Source organism: Saccostrea cucullata, unplaced genomic scaffold, assembly GCF_032062105.1.
Source record: "Saccostrea cucullata isolate Sc308-1 unplaced genomic scaffold, CSIRO_AGI_Scuc_v1 ctg939, whole genome shotgun sequence".
Classification (NCBI taxonomy): domain Eukaryota; kingdom Metazoa; phylum Mollusca; class Bivalvia; order Ostreida; family Ostreidae; genus Saccostrea; species Saccostrea cuccullata.
This window is the reverse complement of record NW_026925621.1, coordinates 47,501-68,542: the sequence shown is the minus strand read 5'-3', so window position 1 is coordinate 68,542 and position 21,042 is coordinate 47,501. Positions and strand designations below refer to the sequence as shown.

Below are 21,042 nucleotides of genomic sequence, written 5' to 3'. Positions count from 1 at the left end.
CTGACAGGGAGGATGTATCAATGTCACACCTGATCACAGGTGACTGAACTGACAGGGAGGCTGTATCAATGTCACACCTGGTCACAGATGACTGACAGGGGACTGTATCAATGTCACACCTGGTCACAGATGACTGAACTGACAGGGGACTGTATCAATGTCACACCTGGTCACTGGTGACTGAACTGACAGGGGACTGTATCAATGTCACATCTGGTCACAGATGACTAAACTGAAAGGGGACTGTATCAATGTCACACCTGGTCACAGATGACTGAACTGACAGGGGACTGTATCAATGTCACACCTGGTCACAGATGACTGAACTGACAGGGGGCTGTGTCAATGTCACACCTGGTCACAGGAGAATGAATTGACAGGGGACTGTATCAATGTCACACCTGATCACAGGTGACTGAACTGACAGGGAGGCTGTATCAATGTCACACCTGGTCACAGATGACTGACAGGGGACTGTATCAATGTCACACCTGATCACAGGTGACTGAAAGGGGACTGTTTCAATGTCACACCTGATCACAGGTGACTGAACTGACAGGGGACTGTATCAATGTCACACCTGATCACAGGTGTCTGAACTGACAGGGAACTGTATCAATGTCACACCTGGTCACAGATGACTGACAGGGGACTGTATCAATGTCATACCTGGTCACAGATGACTGAACTGACAGGGGACTGTATCAATGTCACACCTGGTCACAGATGACTGAACTGACAGGGGACTGTATCAATGTCACACCTGGTCACAGGTGACTGTAATGACAGGGGACTGTATCAATGTCACACCTGGTCACAGTGACTGACAGGGGACTGTATCAATGTCACACCTGGTCACAGATGACTGTACTGACAGGGGACTGTATCAATGTCACACCTGGTCACAGGTGACTGAACTGACAGGGGACTGTATCAATGTCACACCTGGTGACTGAACTGACAGGGGACTGTATCAATGTCACACCTGGTCACAAGTGACTGAAAGGGGCCTGTATTAATGTCACACCTGGTTACAGATGACTGAACTGTCAGGGGACTGTATCAATGTCACACCTGGTCACAGCTGACTGAACTGTTAGGGTGATTGAACTGACACGGGACTGTATCAATGTCACACCTGATCACAGGTGACTGAACTGACAGGGGACTGTATCAATGTCACACCTGGTCACAGATGACTGAACTGACAGGGGACTGTATCAATGTCACACCTGGTCACAGGTGACTGAACTGACAGGGGACTGTATCAATGTCACACCTGGTCACAGATGACTGAACTGACAGGGGACTGTATCAATGTCACACCTGATCACAAGTGACTGAACTGACAGGGGACTGTATCAATGTCACACCTGGTCACAGGAGACTGAACTGACAGGGGACTGTATCAATGTCACACCTGGTCACAGATGACTGAACTGACAGGGGACTGTATCAATGTCACACCTGATCACAGGTGACTGAACTGACAGGGGACTGTATCAATGTCACACCTGGTCACAGATGACTGAACTGACAGGGGACTGTATCAATGTCACACCTGATCACAGGTGACTGAACTGACAGGGGACTGTATCAATGTCACACCTGGTGACAGGAAAATAAACTGACAGGGGGCTGTGTCTATAAATTATCATCTTAATTAGTAATACAGTCCACAATAACATGGAATCCACATTAAAGTGTACATTACAATTGTAACTACAGTTTGTATGTCCACCATTTATCATCTCCGACGAACCTGGCAGTGGTACACAATTCCTCAAACAGATCAGAAGTATCATTAACTTCATCCCCCCACAAGGTACAACCTGTGGTTTGTTTAGAAACATAAGCTAAAAATAACCCTAGAAACACAAGTTGTAAAATTAACTTCATTACAGAGATTTGAAAGCTCAAATGAAAACAGCTTTAAACAAATTAGTTTTGATTCAGCTTGAGTGCTGATAAGATGAAAAACCTAGCTTTTTTCATAGACTCTGTAATAAATATCTAATGGTAACTGAAGATAGGGGCTCCCAGGGGGAAAACCAGCGAAAACCACCTGTCAAATGTTGTCATCAGATTTCTCATTTAAAAGTGCATCTTAGTAATTATTCATCACCTAAACCAATCTGGCCCAACATAAGACAGGTATAGTATTCAGAGCACACCATATTTAGTAATTCTATCAACATCTGGATTAGTTCGCTAAACTTCCCCTCTCAGTCAATCAATATTCACTGATGTCATCTTACAGTAAACCACTAGTACATACAAAATACATCTTTGCAAGAAAAGTTTCCGAGGGATGGATAGCAAAAACTATACCCCGTGGCATAACTTTCTATGTGTGGAAATTTTAAGAATATGAAAAATTGTTATTTTACCTATTTAACTTTATATAGGAAACATTTTAACAGAATAGTTCCTGTATGATAATCATAACTATACCATTATAAGGCCTCTAGTAAAGAAAGTCATAACTATGCCATTATAAGGCCTCTAGTAAAGAAAGTCATCACTATACCATCATAAGGCCTCTACAAAGGGTCTATAAGTTTACTTGTATGTCAGGGTATCCAGTAAAGAAAGTCATAACTATACCATTATAAGGCCTCTATTAAAGAAACTCATGAGTTTACCATTATAAGGCCTCTACAAAGGGTCTATAAGTTTACTTTTATGTCAGGGCCACTAGTAAAGAAAGTCGTAACTATACCATTATAAGGCCACTAGTAAAGAAAGTCATCACTATACCATCATAAGGCCTCTACAAAGGGTCTATAAGTTTACTTGTATGACAGGGCCACTAGTAAAGAAAGTCATAACTATACCATTATAAGGCCACTAGTAAAGAAAGTCATAACTATACCATTATAAGGCCACTAGTAAAGAAAGTCATAACTATACCATTATAAGGCCTCTACAAAGGGTCTATAAGTTTACTTGTATGTCAAGGTCTCCAGTAAAGAAAGTCATCACTATACCATTATAAGACCTCTACAAAGGGTCTATAAGTTTACTTGTATGACAGGGCCACTAGTAAAGAAAGTCGTAACTATACCATTATAAGGCCTCTACAAAGGGTCTATAAGTTTACTTGTATGACAGGGCCACTAGTAAAGAAAGTCGTAACTATACCATTATAAGGCCACTAGTAAAGAAAGTCATAACTATACCATTATAAGGCCTCTAGTAAAGAAAGTCATGACTTTACCATTATAAGGCCTCTACAAAGGGCCTATAAGTTTACTTGTATGTCAGGGCCACTAGTAAAAAAAGTCATCACTTTACCATTATTAGGCCACTAGTAAAGAAAGTCATAACTATACCATTTTAAGGCCTCTAGTAAAGAAATTCGTAACTATACCATTATAAGGCCTCTAGTAAAGAAAGTCGTAACTATACCATTATAACTAGGCCTCTAGTAAAGAAAGTCATAATTATACCATTATAAGGCCACTACAAAGGGTCTATAAGTTTACTTGTATGACAGGGTCTCTAGTAAAGAAAGTCATAACTATACCATTATAAGGCCACTAGTAAAGAAAGTCATAACTATACCATTATAAGGCCTCTACAAAGGGTCTATAAGTTTACTTGTATGTCAAGGTCTCCAGTAAAGAAAGTCATCACTATACCATTATAAGACCTCTACAAAGGGTCTATAAGTTTACTTGTATGACAGGGCCACTAGTAAAGAAAGTCGTAACTATACCATTATAAGGCCTCTACAAAGGGTCTATAAGTTTACTTGTATGACAGGGCCACTAGGAAAGAAAGTCATAACTATACCATTATATGGCCTCTAGTAAAGAAAGTCATAACTTTACCATTATAAAATCACTTCAAAGGGTCTATAAGTTTACTTGTATGACAGGGTCTCTAGTAAAGAAAGTCATAACTATACCATCATAAGGCCTCTATAAAGGTTCTATAAGTTTACTTGTATGTCAGGGTCTCCAGTAAAGAAAGTCATCACTATACCATCATAAGGCCATTACAACTGGCCTATAAGTTTACTTGTATGTCAGGGCCTCTAGTAATGAAAGTCATAACTTTACCATTATAAGGCCACTTCAAAGGGTCTATAAGTTTACTTGTATGTCAGGGCCTCTAGTGAAGAAAGTCATAACTATACCATTATAAGGCCACTACAAAGGGTCTATAAGTTTACTTGTATGTCAGGGTCTCCAGTAAAGAAAGTCATCACTATACCATCATAAGGCCACTACAAATGGCCTATAAGTTTACTTGTATGTCAGGGCCTTTAGTAAAGAAAGTCATAACTTTACCATTATAAGGCCACTACAAAGGGTCTATAAGTTTCATTAATCTTAAAGTGACAGATAAAGATAAGCCTACTGAATTTTCTGCAGCAGGCTATATAATTAATCCTAAGGGATTAATTGTACCTCTCTCATCATTTTCTTCTTAAGTTACAATAAGAACTTTTTCAGTATTAATGATAAAATGGTGTTTTTATACAACTATCCTAAAAATTAATAATATTCTTGAATTAACATAAAGTGAAAAAAGTAAATCAAAAAATCTTCTTTAATCTATTTCTTGTTAGTAGAATTCAAAGAAATCATAACTTTTAAACAAAAATAAATTATAAATATTTATATTTAAATCCACATTTCAGAGTGTTCATAGCATTTCAAATTGACTTAACTTCAAAACAAACTTCATTTGCAGAGAGAGGTGGTAATTCATCTCAATTTGACAGATAAAGATAATGATCTGGATTTTCTTCAGGAGGAAAGCTAATTAATCCCAAGGGACTTATAGAAGCATTCAGTTTACAATGGCAACATCTTCAGCAGTTATCTCTCTTTGCCACTGCTTTTGTATATAAAGTTAAGGAATCTACCTCACCACCCCAGCTCCAAACCAGGGGACATAGAGAACCAAACTTAGCATCAAAATATGTATTTCTGCCTACTGAACTACCATACCAAATTTGTACTTGATTGGGCAACCATAAAAAAAGTTGCCCATTCATTCTTATGCATAGTTAAGGAATCTACCCCACCACCCCAGCTCCAAACCAGAAGACATAGAGAAGCAAACTTAGCATCAAAATATGTATTTCTGCCTACTGAACTACCATACCAAATTTGAACTTGATTGGGCAACTATAAAACAAGAGGCCCAGGGGCCACATCGCTCACCTGAGCAATTTGCTAAGAGAAAGCACATATCAGATCAGAACTGAAAGTTTACTAAGTTGGGGGGGGGGGTCTTGAATTTTAACCCCCAGGGGGTCATGGCTCGTACAAACTAGAATCTACACTACCTGAGGATGATTCCATATAAATATCACTAAGCATGAATTTGGTGTACTTGAAAAGAGGATTTTAAAAGGTTTCCCTATATATTCCTATGTAAAACTTTGATCCGCCATTTTGGCCCTACCCTTGCCCCAGGGGTCATGATTTGAACAAACTTGAATCTACACTACCTGAGGATAATTTCACATGAGTTTCATCTTTCCTGGCCCAGTGGTTCTGGAGAAGAAGATTTTTAAAGATTTTTCCTATATATTCCTATGTAAAACTTTGATCCGCCATTTTGGCCCTACCCTAGCCCCAGGGGTAATGATTTGAACAAACTTGAATCTACACTACCTGAGGATGATTCCATACGAGTTTCATCTTTCCTGGCCCAGTGGTTCTTGAGAAGAAGATTTTTAAAGAATTTTCGTATATATTCCTATGTAAAACTAGGGTCGGCCATTTTGGCCCCGCCCTACCCCAGGGGGTCATGATTTGAACAAACTTGAATCTACACTACCTGAGGATGATTCCACATGAGTTTCATCTTTCCTGGCCCAGTGGTTATTAAGAAAATGATTTTTTTAAAGAATTTTCCTATATATTCCTATGTAAAACTTTGATCCGCCATTTTGGCCCCGCCCTACCCCCGGGGGTCATGATTTGAACAAACTTGAATCTACACTACCTGAGGATGATTCCATATGAGTTTCATCTTTCCTGGTCCAGTGGTTATTAAGAAGAAGATTTTTTAAAGAATTTTCCTATATATTCCTATGTAAAACTTTGATCGGCCATTTTGACCCCGCCCTACCCCCGGGGGTCATGATTTGAACAAACTTGAATTTACACTACCTGAGGATGATTCCACAAAAGTTTCATCTTTCCTGGCCCAGTGGTTCTTGAGAAGAAGATTTTTTAAAAATGCCATTAATTTTTCTCTAATTCATAATTATCTCCCCTTGGAAAAGGGTGTGGCCCTTCATTTGAACAAACTTGAATCCCCTTCACCCAAGGATACTTTGTAGCAAGTTTGGTTGAAATTGGCCCAGTGGTTCTTGAAAAGAAGATGAAAATGTGAAAATTTCACGACGACAACAGACAACGGACAAATTTTGATCAGAAAAGCTCACTTGAGCCTTTGGCTCAGGTGAGCTAAAAAGTTATTAGAAAAAAACAGAAAATTTGTGGACGGAAGAGTGACAGACGGACAGACAGACAGACAGACAGACAGACAGACAGATGGACGGACAGACAGAGTGATTACTATAGGGCACCCGCAAATCCTTGCGGGGCCCTAATTAAGTTGAACATTTATTTTGTCCAGCAAGCAATTTTTCTCAGACATCAAGTTATATACTTACTGGAAAAACTTCCTATTACACACTGTCAAGTTTAATTAAAGCTTTAATTCTCAAGCTGTTCTAGATTTGTTGGTACCTTACAATAAACTATTGCCCAGTTAAATCACATACAGTTACCGATAATAAATTAAGCCAAGAATGACCTTTACCTTTTGATCAAAGTCAACAGGTGTGAGATGAAAGTCGTACAGAGGAACAAAGTACCCTTCAAGGAGCCCCATTAACAGAACCAGGTGGACGCCGTCGTGAAACTGTAAACAAAAAACAACACAGTTAATAGAACCAGGTGGAATCCGTCGTGAAATTGTCAACAAAAATAACACAGTTAACAGGACCAGGTGGCTGCCATCGTGAAACTGTAAACAAAAATAACACAGGTAACCCACGTCACAACAAGGATAAAAGAGTTACTTCCCTTTACGTCAAATCTGTAAAAACTGCATAATACTGAAAATTTGTGTTAAAAATCAATTTTCAGCAAAGTACTTTACCTTGATTTATGATAATAGAAATTAAATACATACTGTATAATTATAACACAGTCTTCGCCAAATCTTTTTCTCAGCACATGCCCTTCGGGCAGGTGTGATCACCAATTACGCAAGCCCGAACAAATATTTACATGCCCAGAATTTTATCAAGTTATTTTATTCTTATTTGCCTTTTCATGCCAAGGAAATAATCTGAAAATCGATTTTGTCAATTTCTTGTCTCGCCATTTGTTTTCAACCTGTACACTTTTTGTGTCTCTTTTGCAGAAGAGTTCCTTGGAAATCGCGGTAAAATAAGATGTCGGTAAAATTTTGTTTTTTTTTATTTCACTTAGAAGGAAAATCAAAGACTTTAAAAAATACATTTAATGTTATTGGTCTTATTTGAATTTATTATACCGAGGCTTATGCCTTAGAATTAACATGCCCTTCGGGCTTGTAAGTGTACAATTTCTACATGCTCGATTCGAATTTTACCAGGTCCCGGGCATCGGACTCCCGGGATTTGTTGAAGACTGATAACATATATCTGTTGTTGTTTTTTTTTTACCTGAGATTCGATATCCGTGACCTCTAAATTAATTTTCATCAACTGTTTGTTCACAAAAGTCACCAATGTCTGGAAAGAAAATAAACCAATGTTCAAATCTAAAATATGTAAATTTACCTTTGAATAAATATATGTTAATAAAATATATAAAAAATAAATAGAGATGTGTTATTTACTTGGTATACCGGTATATCGTGATATTTTGTTGCATGATATGTATCATGATAGAGAGACCTAAATACCGGTCTTTAGGTACATATTATAAAGTCCAGAAAATATTTATTTATTTGTTTTTGCATGCATATTAGGCCTCCTTAGCTCCTGACCTTTCAATCTGCCTAATCTACATTCTGGTAGAATTATCAAGAAATCAACTCCACTAACTTTCAAAGAGTTATCACAGAGAGAAAAAAATTAGAAATAGAAATCTGACCTTTTTGACGAGATTCAGTTTGTCTGGAGCATGATCAAACAGTGTGTCAAAGGCATCTCTCTCTGAAAAGACAAGGCGCTTAAAATGTATTATACACGGCTAGTGGTATATAAAAGGTTTTCCTCCACAGAGAATTTTGATTCTGTTGTACTTGTAATGAAATCAAATTGAAGAGACAGCTGTTATTGTAAGCCTCATTCTACTTTCAGATATCAACAGAACAAAGAATGGAAGACTCACCAAATCTAGCTCCTATGTCTCTGAAAGAGAGATGAACACATACTAAGAAATCACTATTTTTCGTGGGGGTTTAATTTTCGTTGTTTTCGTGGTATGAAGAAACCCACAAATTATGACCACCATAAAATGTTTATTTTCATATGTACAACTACTAAAAAGATCTTCATCAACGAAATCAAATCCCTACAAACCATTTTTTTTTTTCCTCAAACCACGAAAATCTGACCCCACGGAAATGTATCTGATTTTACAATATACAGTCAAATGTCCACTTCTATTGTAAGCACACTCCTCAAGTGCAATACCCAAAAGGCAGTAATTATTTTAATTTTTTTTATATTAAAAGTGAGGAAATAATACTGAACTGAATATAAACAAGTATAGTTTACTGCAGTCCGAAGAAAAAAAAATGTATGGATAAAAAGGAAAAGTTGTCTCACTTTGTTACTGGCCATTAAAAAAACCCATAATATTTTACCCCGATTTTAATCTGTGAAGACTTACTCGTTAACAGTGGTGATGTCTTCAGCGACCCTTCGTGGCTGTAACATTCCATCTCTTTTCTGTTCAATTCAAAAATAGGATTACCTGGACGTCATTTTATTACACAATCGGAAACAAAATTTCCAAAAATAGAAATCTAAAATACTGTGATACACCCTAGATCTCTTTATTATATTACCATTATGGTAAAAAACAAATGGAATACTACCGGTACAATCTTTGTTTTCATATTTTATTTAAATATTACAAGGACTTCTTTCACTTACCGTGACAACAACTAAATTCACGGAGACATTTTCTGGCAATCTGATTGGTGCTCGGAAATGTCTCGCCAAGGCAACCAGGAGATGGAGAATGGCCACCAAGTTTTTTGAGTGAACACCTAAAATAATAGAACTCATTTGATGTAAAACTCTCAGGAACATGACCTCTTGGCTTATCATTCACCCAATGCCTGAATCATATACTACATAAATTAAACAATTTCAATAACAAAATACAAATCAGTAAGATTTTCAAACAAACTTTACCTACAATTGAGTGATTGTGATTTTTACTTAGAAAACTAGATGCTGTAGAAAATTTCATTTTTAGATTCCCAATTGACCACAGGGTAAAATATAAATCAATAATTATTGCAAAGTCAATCATAATCCATATCGGACTTCTGGATGAATTTTGAGTGAATCAATATCATAAAAGCAGAATTTTAAGCAATATTGGCATTATAAGCAAGGGTGTTGAGATTGTTAAAATTGAATATCGCTAACAATAAATTGTGTATCTGTAGTAATTACTTCTCTTATTGACATTTTAAAATTACTAAAATTACATATACCAGTAGCCAAAAACTTAATAACAATTTTTAGGATATATGGCTAAATTTGCATCTCTTTAAAATTCAATTATTATTTATAAACAACTTGCTATGTACGCTCCATTTACTCTGGGTGGATATATAAATAACTTACTATTTACGCTCCATTTACTCTGGGTGGATAGATAAATAACTTACTATCTACGCTCCATTTACTCTGGGTGGATCTACAAATAACTCACTATTTACGGTCCATTTACTCTGGGTGGATATATAAATAACTTACTATCTATGCTCCATTTACTCTGGGTGGATCTATAAATAACTATCTATGCTCCATTTACTCTGGGTGGATCTATAAATAACTTACTATCTGCGCTCTATTTACTCTGGGTGACTCTATAAATAACTTACTATCTACGCTCCATTTACTCTGGGTGATTCTATAAATAACTTACTATCTACGCTCCATTTACTCTGGGTGATTCTATAAATAACTTACTATCTACGCTCCATTTACTCTGGATGATTATGTAAATAACTTACTATCTACGCTCCATTTACTCTGGGTCCAGGGCGGGCTCTGATGTAGAATTCTGTTGATGACCGTTAAGATGATCTGTAGTTTTTGTTTCTGACCCTGCTCAGACTGTGTGACCTCTGGAACTTCGACCCTTAACCCCGCCAGCTTCTCTGCAAAGGGAGAAAACTCTTGAGTTGAATGAATTTTGAAGTAAGAATCAAACTAGAAATTGATCAGTAATTAGGTAAAGCACCAATTACACATTTGTGTGGCAGCCAAAGATGTTTGCTTTCATTGTAAACATTCCTACTATTCTCAATATTAATATACAAGGTAGGGAGTAAAAAGATAAGGTGTAATAGGCTGGGAGTGTGATATGCAGTGAGTGTAATATATAAGGAGTGTAATATGCAGTGAGTGTAATATATAGGGAGTATAATATGCTAGAAGCTAAATCATCAAAATTCCTTTCTTTATTGTACTGATCATCCTTCCTGACCTGATTATGTCAGTCTGTGACAGTCCTGCCTGGTGTCTGATAAAGGTATATATCAAAATTCTTTTTATTTTGCTGAGTTTCCCAATAAAGAACCTTCACCCTTGACTTTTATCGTTCCTTGGCTTCCTATATAATAACATGTACTTACCAATCAACTTCTGAAGAATCTGTCCATCAAACAAATCTTCCTCAATGTCCTTCACAATGATACGGTCATCAGCTAGAACATCATTGATCCAGTCCAGCAACATCTGCAACATGTACAATGTATAAAGATTAACTGACATGTACAATGTATAAAGATTAACTGACATGTACAATGTATTAAGATTAACTGACATGTACAATGTATAAAGTTTAACTGATCCAGTACAGCAACATCTACAACATGTACAATGTATAAAGATTAACTGACATGTACAATGTATTAAGATTAACTGACATGTACAATGTATTAAGATTAATTGACATGTACAATGTATTAAGATTAACTGACATGTACAATGTATAAAGTTTAACTGATCCAGTACAGCAACATCTACAACATGTACAATGTATAAAGATTAACTGACATGTACAATGTATTAAGATTAACTGACATGTACAATGTATTAAGATTAATTGACATGTACAATGTATTAAGATTAACTGACATGTACAATGTATAAAGTTTAACTGATCCAGTACAGCAACATCTACAACATGTACAATGTATAAAGATTAACTGACATGTACAATGTATTAGATTAACTGACATGTACAATGTATTAAGATTAATTGACATGTACAACGTATAAAGATTAACTGACATGTACAATGTATAAAGATTAACTGAAATCAACAATGTATAAAGATTAACTGACATGTACGATGTATTAAGATTAACTGACATGTACAATGTATTAAGATTAATTGACATGTACAATGTATAAAGATTAACTGACATGTACGATGAATAAAGATTACAAGTAATCCAGTATAATAACATCTACAATATATAAATATTAACTGACATCTATAAGGTATAAACATACATTATCAGAGATTACAGAGCTCATCTACAATCAATTTGTGTTAAAGAAAAGCTGGACTGTAGCAGTAGCCCTGGAGAAGTCACTAGATGGAACCTATACATGCATGCTTCGTAAGGTTCTAGACATTTACTAGTCAAGCCACTCCTATATGGTAACCTCCCTAAGGCCAGTGACAAAATAGCCTCCAGGAGAATGAAGCTAGCTGGGCATTGCTTTCATCATCCAGAGCTCAGCGCACAGCCATTGGTACTGTGGGAGCCAAATCACGGACATCATGGAAGAGGAATACAAAGGGCACCTTTTTGGACAAACTCAAACATGACACAGATGCAAGGGATACAATAGAACTAGCTTCCCTGATGACTGATAGGAAGAACTGGTGTGGACATGTCGTAGGTCATCGAAGGGTGACCGAATGAGTGAGAATAAACATAAAAAAAACTTCTTTTGATTTACTTTCTTCTTCAGCCAGAAAGGGAATTCTCTTACCTTTATCAGTTCTTTAACTTTGGGGTCCTCTCTGGATTGAGGTTCTATCATTGATCTCTCCTCATTTTCATCTAAAACAGATTCATTTCATATTTAAATCACTGCCTAAAATACAGTAAAATCATTAATTTCTGTGGGGGTAAATTTTTAATTTTTTCAAGGCATGCAGAACCCACAAAATTATGTCCACCACAAAATGATATTTATCACATATATTACTAAATAACACTTCTTTAACATGAAATCGAATCCCCATAAACCAACATATTTTCCTCAAACCATCCTTCGAAAAAAACATGTGATTTTTGATCTAAAAATATTCTGCTATCTCTAGAATTCATATTTCAAACCTGTTCAAACTTCAGTTTACAGGGTATTTAGGTCTCCCTTTCTTAAAGCTAAGTTTCAATTTCTGGGAGTGTAGGACTAGAGAGAAATTACAGGTCAAACGGGGGTATAATGGGGCTAGGTGGGAGGGTACTTACCCAGTGTGTATCCCTCAGGTCCAATGTCAGGGACAGTGGGGCTGGTGGGAGGGTACTTACCCAGTGTGTATCCCTCAGGTCCAATGTCAGGGACAGTGGGGCTGGTGGGAGACTCGATCGCATGTTTTCCCTCCTCCTGGAGCTCACTCACTGAAACAAAATATAACAAAAGTGTAACCTAAATATAACAAAAGTGTAACCTAAATATAACAAAAGTGTAACCTAAATATAACAAAAGTGTAACCTAAATATAACAAAAGTTGTGACCTATATATGAAAAATGTGTAACCTAAATATAACAAAAGTGTAACCTAAATATAACAAAAGTGTAACCTAAATATGAAAAAAGTGTAACCTAAATATAACAAAAGTTGTGACCTATATATGAAAAATGTGTAACCTAAATATAACAAAAGTGTAACCTAAATATAACAAAAGTGTAACCTAAATATGAAAAATGTGTAACCTAAATATAACAAAAGTGTAACCTAAATATGAAAAAAGTGTAACCTAAAACTAGATAAATGCAGCAATATTGACTAAATCTGTTTGATCAAAATTGATTTCAAGAGAAAGAGAGAACAATACAGAGGAGGAGAGGTGAGGAACAATGACATGTAGTAAACACAGGTACTTGTCAACAGGACCTAAATATGAAAAATGTGTAACCTAAATATAACAAAAGTGTAACCTAAATATAACAAAAGTGTAACCTAAATATGAAAAAAGGGTAACCTAAATATGACAAAAGTGTAACCTAAATATAACAAAAGTGTAACCTAAATATAACAAAAATGTAACCTAAATATAACAAAAGTGTAACCTAAATATGAAAAATGTGTAACCTAAATATAACAAAAGTGTAACCTAAATATGAAAAAAGTGTAACCTAAAACTAGATAAATGCAGCAATATTGACTAAATCTGTTTGATCAAAATTGATTTCAAGAGAAAGAGAGAACAATACAGAGGAGGAGAGGTGAGGAACAATGACATGTAGTAAACACAGGTACTTGTGGACAGGACCCCCCCCCCCCCCCCCCCCCCCGATATTCAACCCCGGGGATTGTTGGAAATTTTTTCGAAAATTATATTTATTACACTTATTCATGATGTGTACAATATGAAAAAATCGTCAAAACCCCCAAAACAATCGCTCCACAAAACATACCCCACTACTATACATTATACTGTTATAAGGGAGAAAGGTATGCCACTCCGATTTGTTTACGTTGTACCCCCACTGGTCTTTCTGGGATTAAAACCATGTATTTATTTTATTTCAACCTAAAATGTCGATTCACATCGTCTCTACTTATATTTCTGTCTTAGTGCATGCTGTCGGATTAACTCTACATCTCTTAAGAATCCCACAATATCTGATTATCTCCTTAAACAGTTTTCCAGTCAGAACGTTGAAATTTCCCTAGGTAATCGCAACGGAAGTGCATTGAGAATGTATCACTTATTAGGATAACGTCCGAGAGAGTTTTGGACTGACGTAATAATCTCTCTCGGGTTTTATCATACATTCTCTATGCACTTCCGTTGCTTTTACTTAGGGAAATTTCAAACCGGAGTGGCATACCTTTCTCCCTTATAATGTATAGTAGTGGGGTATTTTTTGGGGAGTGATTGTTTTGGGGTTTTGACAATTTTTTCATATTGTACACATGATGAATAAGTGTAATAAATATTATTTTTGAAGAATTGTACAATGAGCCCCGGGTTGAATATCGGGGGGGGGGGGGGGGGGGTCCTGTCCACAAGTACCTGTGGTAGTAAACAGTTGATTAAATTCAGGGTTACATCCTCTTGTGTGGTTCATTTAACTTTATATAGGCTATGTATATGTATGAGGTATTATTTTAGCTAGGTATTTAGTAAAAGAGAATTTAAATGATCCTGCTAATATTTAATATTACAAAATACAAGCCAATCAAGTGTGATGATACCTACAAGGCCCCACACAGAAGAGGTAGTCATGGTTACAAATAAATATTTTACAGAATCTGGCAACATCAGGGCAATCCACGCCCTCACTTCAGTTTCCAATCAACTCAATATACAGATATGTTTATAACTGATGACTTTTAGTCAATCAGTAAACTTACCTCGATTCACAGTAACCTTTCCCAACTTATTGATACTCAAGAGCAACCTCTGAATAGAATCATTTTGAAACCAAAGAAAACTATTGACAAATCTAAGTTGATTTACAAAGATTTCAACAACCTCAGTCAGAGTTTAGCAATTTAGTAGTTCTATGGTCGTTAAAATGAGCTTTTTAGTAAATAAACCTGTCGTCGGGTTATTTGGCTGATAATACTTCAATTGTTTGACATTTGCTCTTACATTTGAAAGTTAAGTAGAAAAAATTTAATTATCCTGCCAACATGGCCAATATCAGAGATTCCATAGCAATAAAAGAACCGAAATATTCATGCATAAATCAAACATAAGTTTTGGCCTTATTTGGAAAAGGAAACTAGATGTAAACAAATCTTGAAACTTGTTTTTTAATTACGTTTCCACACTAATTATGATACTAATATAAACACATGATTTGAAAACCTTCTTTGGCTTTCTTCTTCCTGGCCAGAGTTCCTCCTAACTTATCTAGAAACGACTCCTCCTTCTTTTTTGGAGTCAGAGTACTATTTGGAGAGGTAGCCATTTTTCGTTTCCGGTTTACCTCTGGGGGCAACTAATTACAACAGTAGGCACGGAAGAAGTCCTTTACATTGTGCAGTTGAAATTTAGATAGAATAACTTTGAATTTAATTCATGTTTAATAGCAATACCCAAAGTTTAACTGTAAAAATACTTAAATAATAGCATTTTGCCAAAAGTTTATAATATATTCTATATCATCAAATCGAAAAAAAATTGTACGATGGGAAAATTAATTTCCGGATTACTTTTCCTTTTTTGGCTTAAAAATAAATGTAGATATTATTCTCATCAATACAATCAGTATTCAGCATTTTTTTAATGAATCGGAACAATAAAATTAACTATAATACTTCAGTAGTACAGGAAGTTGTTTAAGTAGTGTAACAAAAGTTCAAAGGTCATTTTCGTCTGCTAAAGGAAGTGAGGAAAGAGCACCTGCTTTTACGTAAATCAGCTGATTTTGTCCGGTTACAAAGTTGTGCAGGTGGGGTTTTCTTTTCATTAAGTAAAACAAATTCTTTTAAAAAATTTTTAAAGCATTTTTGAACATATCAACAGTTGGTATTAGATAAACGCAGAATCTACAGTACTCAGTAGTTTAAGGTCATCGTCAATTGCCCGGTCGATCAACTTCGAAGCCTGTAGATATTGCAATTTTAAATAGTTTGTGAACCTGTTTAGGACAGTAGGATAACTATCATTATTTGTAGTTGTGCATTTTTGACCATTGGCTTTGATTTCCTTAAGATTTGCCAATTGGCAATTCACAATCATACCTTCTGCATGTTCATCATGTTAATTGTTAAACAATTACATATCATTATTTTTATCATTTTGTAAAAGTTTTGGTTTAACATTATAGTCTCAACATCTTACAGATATGTCAGAGTATTTGAAGCCTGCTGCAGCCATCGCACTGCCCTATGTAGGGGCAGCCTTTGGTTCCCTAATATCAAGGAGAAATATTTCAACTTGGTATGAGGTGAGCATGTCTGGTACAATCACTAGATTTAGATTGAATTGCCTGAAGTAGCTTTATTTATTTGTTTGTTTGTTTGTTTATTCAGGAAATGGCACATATCATATGTAGCATAAGCTAGACATAAAAGAACAAAATTGGCACATGGAATCCAAAGAAATCATAAAATTTCTTTAAAATACAATTGTAATAAAACACTAGCATTATATCATAAAAAACAAGTACTTAAGAAGAACAATTAATTCAGAATCTCTAAAAAAGGATGGCGGGTAACTAAATAAGTTTTGTACTAAGTAAAGCCATTTACCCGAGGATGACCCATGAAAGCAACAATGTGATTATTTCCAATGGGGTCCTCATAGATTGTTATAGTAATTAACCTACTTAGCACTAAATGCTATGATATAAATAAGAATAAATAAAACATAAATAAGACAATATGTATGTGCTAAGAAACTAATAGTATAAAAACTCATTTTCGGATATTTAGCTACCAAATCAAACATTTCTTGAGTTAATTATCATTTTTCTTTGGATGTGCAGAAAATCCCACTTTGATACAGTGATAATTTTCAACTGCATGGGACATTATACAATTATGAAGTCTTTCGATGGTGAATAAGTTAACAAACCATACTCATCATTGAAAGATTCCATAATTGTTTTATTACATAGTCAGGATTTAAATGAATAACTGATGTCTTACATTCAAATCCTGACTATGTATAATAAAATAATTATGGACTCTTCGATGGTGAGTATGGTTTGTTAACTACATACATGTATATTCATTTGAAGGCTGCCTGAGGATTCCAATTTCATTAACGAACTTCTGTCTTAGAAAAATAATGTCCTCATTACCACTGAGCTCACACTTCCATGTTTACCTCTCGATGTGCCTTTGACACCGAACTGTTAAAATAACTGCAATAGACTTAAAAAAAAATTCCTGCTCATATATTCAGCTATCTCATACCATTGAAACCACTAGCTGTTTTCAATGTTGTTTGAGGTGTTAATTGTGATGTCATAATGCCGCTGCACGCACACTGACCCTCCAGGTGAATACGACTTCAAATCCAGTGAACTGTTTGTATATAGCTTTTAATATAGGGGCTATTTATAGACTATATTATAATAATTCTCAATATTGAATGAGTTTGATAATTGAAATAATTTTAAATTTATTGTATCTCAGAGGATATCTCATTTTGTCATTAAGTCATCATGGTGAGATCTACATGTACATGTACTAATTTAAATAGTCTAAACAACCCCCCTAAAATTTCATTGTTATCATAAGGGATAATAACTCACTGATGATGAACAATTTTGTTAAGTATCACAGAATATTTCCTGTTCAATGATTTTACATAACTACATGATAACATAGAAAATTATCTCATTGTATTCTCCAAAACTTTTCAAGTGAAACAACATTATATTATCAATGTATTTAGTAGAAGGTAACATTTAAAATTATCACCCCAAGGAAACCATTGTCAACTGAGGCACCGTCAAGGCTCCATATAATTTTTTTCACTACCCCCCTCCCCCCACTCCCTCACCCCCCTACAACCCCCCCCCCCCCCCAAAAAAAAAACAAAAAAAAAAAACAGTTAACTGTGCATGCATAAAGTCTGCATAATCAACAACTTTTTTGAATATCACTTAATGTCAAGCTATTTTGATAGCCAGTGGCTAAGTTCTATCACATTTGAGGGAGTGGATTCATCAGTTTCAGTAGGTTATAGTGTTTTTATCTTTCTGGATGAATCGGAATCAACTGATTTATATGAAAGTATGATATATGTTCATATTAAACAGGGAAAATTCAAAATTTTAATGACTGTGTACAAATAACATTCTAAGGTGTCATTTGAAAGAGAAACTGTGTGAGAGAGAAAAAAAGATTGTCAGAGAGAGAGAGAAAGGAGGGGGCTACAGAGAATCAAATAAGGAAATTTTTACTTTATAGTACATTTGCTAGAGCAAGATCCCTGAAGCTAATACCAAACTATTCTTCAATACATCACTAATATGATTAAATACACCACTTATATGATTAAATCTACATGTACATAATATTAAGTTTGTTTTTTCCAATCAGACAAGACAGTTTAATCAGTGATAAATCTAAATTTCTCCTTACCGTTGTCCGTGGACCGTGTTAGTTTCTTGAGCGTGTTCATATTTAGAATTCCAGAGTTTGTAGTGGCTGTATCCTGTATCAGGCCCCTGATTTCCTCCAAATCACAGGCACAACAACAAACTCTGTTTTCCTGATTAGTTTATTTTTACATGATACCAAATTATAGGGAAGTGAGTGTGGTATATAAACATTAGATACTTTGTTTTTAATGTATATGATTAATGTAATGCATTTGAATTTTGTATCTTGGACACTGATACCCAGTATATCTTGGATACCATGAATTTGTCAAAGTGATTTAGAAGTCCTGACTCCTTATTCCTAAATACAGTCAAACTTCGTTATCTCAAACGTGATGTTACTGAGAAAAAACTTCAAGATATCCGAGAATTCGAGATATCGAGGGTAAAATACGTAAAGAAAATGTGGTTGGGACTTCCAAATCACTTAGACATAATCACATATCCATGGTATTCAAGATATCAGAGTTCAACTGTAAATCATTTTACCTCAGAGCTTTTTCTCAGTCCTTTTGAGTTTGAGATAATGAGGTTTGACTGTATTATCTTCATCATTATTATGCCCATCAATATTAGATTTGAAAGAGAGCATATCTGAGTCAGTACACATGGTATTTAAGTTCAACACTGTCAATACATGAATACTCATGGTGACATTAGATGTACCTGTTTTCTTTTATGATACAGATGTTTAGTGCAATCAAAAATAAGATGTAAATATCTTGAAATTAGCACTAGATTCTGCAGATCTGAAATTTTAGAAGTAAACTTTATAATGACAAAATACACTATCTCTAACAGAATATCAAGCGCCCCTCCTGGCGGCCCCCTAACTATCTGTTTGGACCCGTGTGGACCGCTCTGTATGGAGGTATGGGGTATGCTTCCTATCTGGTTTGGAAGGATGGAGGGGGGTTCCAGGGGGATGCAGCCTTACCCCTGGCTTTGTACGGCACACAGCTGGCTCTCAACTGGGCATGGACGCCCATCTTCTTTGGAGCCCACAGGCTGGGGCTGGTATGTAGTTTAAATATTTATCAATTTGTTGTTATTTTTAAGAATTTATATACATATGTATTTGAATAAATGGAGATCTACTGAGAAAATTTTTAATTTGAATAATTATCTTCAAAAGCATGACTAGTCCTTTATTTCAATACTGAATATTGAATAAGCAAAGTTGATTGTACTTGAAGGTGAATTCTCAGTGTATAATGTAAGTGCACATGCACTTCAAACCCAGGAATAAATTTATTATATATTGCTTTCAGTGAAAGCTTTAGATGTAGATCTATCTGGTGAGGGGTAAAAAGGGGAAAGCATATTTAGTTTTTGAATCAAGCTAGAATACCATTTCTAATGCATGTTCCTATATTTAAACCATTTCATTAGAAAAATGGCTCTTTATTGATAGATGAATACAACAAGAGTGATTGAAAGTAAAGCCAGAATTAGGCATTAAGGCTTAGAATTAAACATCTAGTCTGTTGTTTATGTAAACAATAATTAACATCTGTTTATGACATTTCTAGGCTACCATAGAGATTGGTTGTCTATGGGGGACCATTGTAGCCACAATTTTCGCATTCCGCGAGGTCAACACCACAGCGGCCTACATCATGGTCCCGTATCTGGGCTGGGTGACCTTCGCCTCAGTGTTGAACTTCAAAATTTGGAGAATGAACAAAGAGGATAAAGATACAAAGACATCATAGAGACAAACATAATTAGCTATTGTTATAATGTAAAAAAACTAGTCAGAATGGCATTTATAGAGAGAAGTTTATGTTTGGATTAGTGTATTTGAATTGTGTTTTATTTGCTTATTAAAGTACTTAGGGAGATGGCTAAAATGGGCTGAGCCTGCTGCCAAATCCCATTCACTTCTAGATCTGTGAATAAAATATTGTTTAAAGTTAAATTTAAGTACATACATGAACAGTGTATATTGAAAATTAGGCCATCTTTAAAAAAATTAAATATTATGTTACTTTGCCTTCTCTTGACACTGGATAGAAAATGGGGCAGTGTGTCAGTGGGAAAAAATTTTATTCTAGAAATTTTCAACATCAACCACTGAATTTTCAAAACTATCAAAGGTATTTATAAATTAGAACAGTTATTGTAAGGATGAGAAAATCATTGTATGAATAAAAAACAAGAGGCCCATGGGCCACATCGCTCACCTGAGTAACTTGGGTGATGCAGATCTTTTTAAAAGATTTGTTCTATATATTTCTATGTAAAACTTGGATTCCCTATTGTGGCCCCGCCCTACGCCTGGGGGTCATGATTTTAACAATTTAATATCTACACTACCCAAGGATGCTTCCACATAAGTTTAAGCTTTCCTGGCCCAGTGGTTCTTGAGAAGAAGACTTTTAAAGATTTGTTCTATATATTTCAATGTAAAACTTGCATTCCCTATTGTGGCCCCGCCCTACCCTCGGGGGTCATAATTTTAACAGTTTAATATCTACACTACCCCAGGATGCTTCCACATA

At 35.4% G+C, this 21,042-nt stretch overlaps 2 protein-coding genes across 3 annotated transcripts in view; one reads left to right on the top strand and one right to left on the bottom strand.

The window, feature by feature from the left end:
• The window catches only part of LOC134269364 (uncharacterized), a 50,702-nt gene extending 35,276 nt beyond the window's left edge, over window positions 1-15,426 (bottom strand). The window contains exons 1-11 of the mRNA XM_062751561.1: window positions 15,286-15,426; window positions 12,712-12,861; window positions 12,227-12,297; window positions 10,852-10,954; window positions 10,228-10,374; window positions 9,131-9,246; window positions 8,865-8,923; window positions 8,361-8,380; window positions 8,121-8,182; window positions 7,688-7,756; window positions 6,796-6,897 (exon numbers count right to left, since the gene is read on the bottom strand). Of these exons, the coding sequence (XP_062607545.1) occupies window positions 6,796-6,897; window positions 7,688-7,756; window positions 8,121-8,182; window positions 8,361-8,380; window positions 8,865-8,923; window positions 9,131-9,246; window positions 10,228-10,374; window positions 10,852-10,954; window positions 12,227-12,297; window positions 12,712-12,861; window positions 15,286-15,388 (1,002 nt within the window). The 5' untranslated portion in view covers window positions 15,389-15,426. The remainder of the gene's footprint in view (window positions 1-6,795; window positions 6,898-7,687; window positions 7,757-8,120; window positions 8,183-8,360; window positions 8,381-8,864; window positions 8,924-9,130; window positions 9,247-10,227; window positions 10,375-10,851; window positions 10,955-12,226; window positions 12,298-12,711; window positions 12,862-15,285) is intronic.
• A 330-nt stretch (window positions 15,427-15,756) lies between these two features.
• LOC134269363 (translocator protein-like) lies at window positions 15,757-20,459 on the top strand. 2 transcript variants are annotated; one of them, XM_062751560.1, is made up of 4 exons: window positions 15,757-15,871; window positions 16,266-16,369; window positions 19,340-19,555; window positions 20,071-20,459. In XM_062751560.1, the coding sequence occupies exons 2-4, from the start codon at window positions 16,268-16,270 to the stop codon at window positions 20,251-20,253; spliced, it is 501 nt and encodes a 166-aa protein (XP_062607544.1). In that variant the 5' UTR covers window positions 15,757-15,871; window positions 16,266-16,267; the 3' UTR covers window positions 20,254-20,459. The 2 variants fall into 2 exon arrangements, with proteins under 2 accessions (XP_062607544.1, XP_062607543.1); XM_062751559.1 differs by having other exon boundaries at window positions 16,250-16,369.
• Window positions 20,460-21,042: the final 583 nt, after the last annotated feature.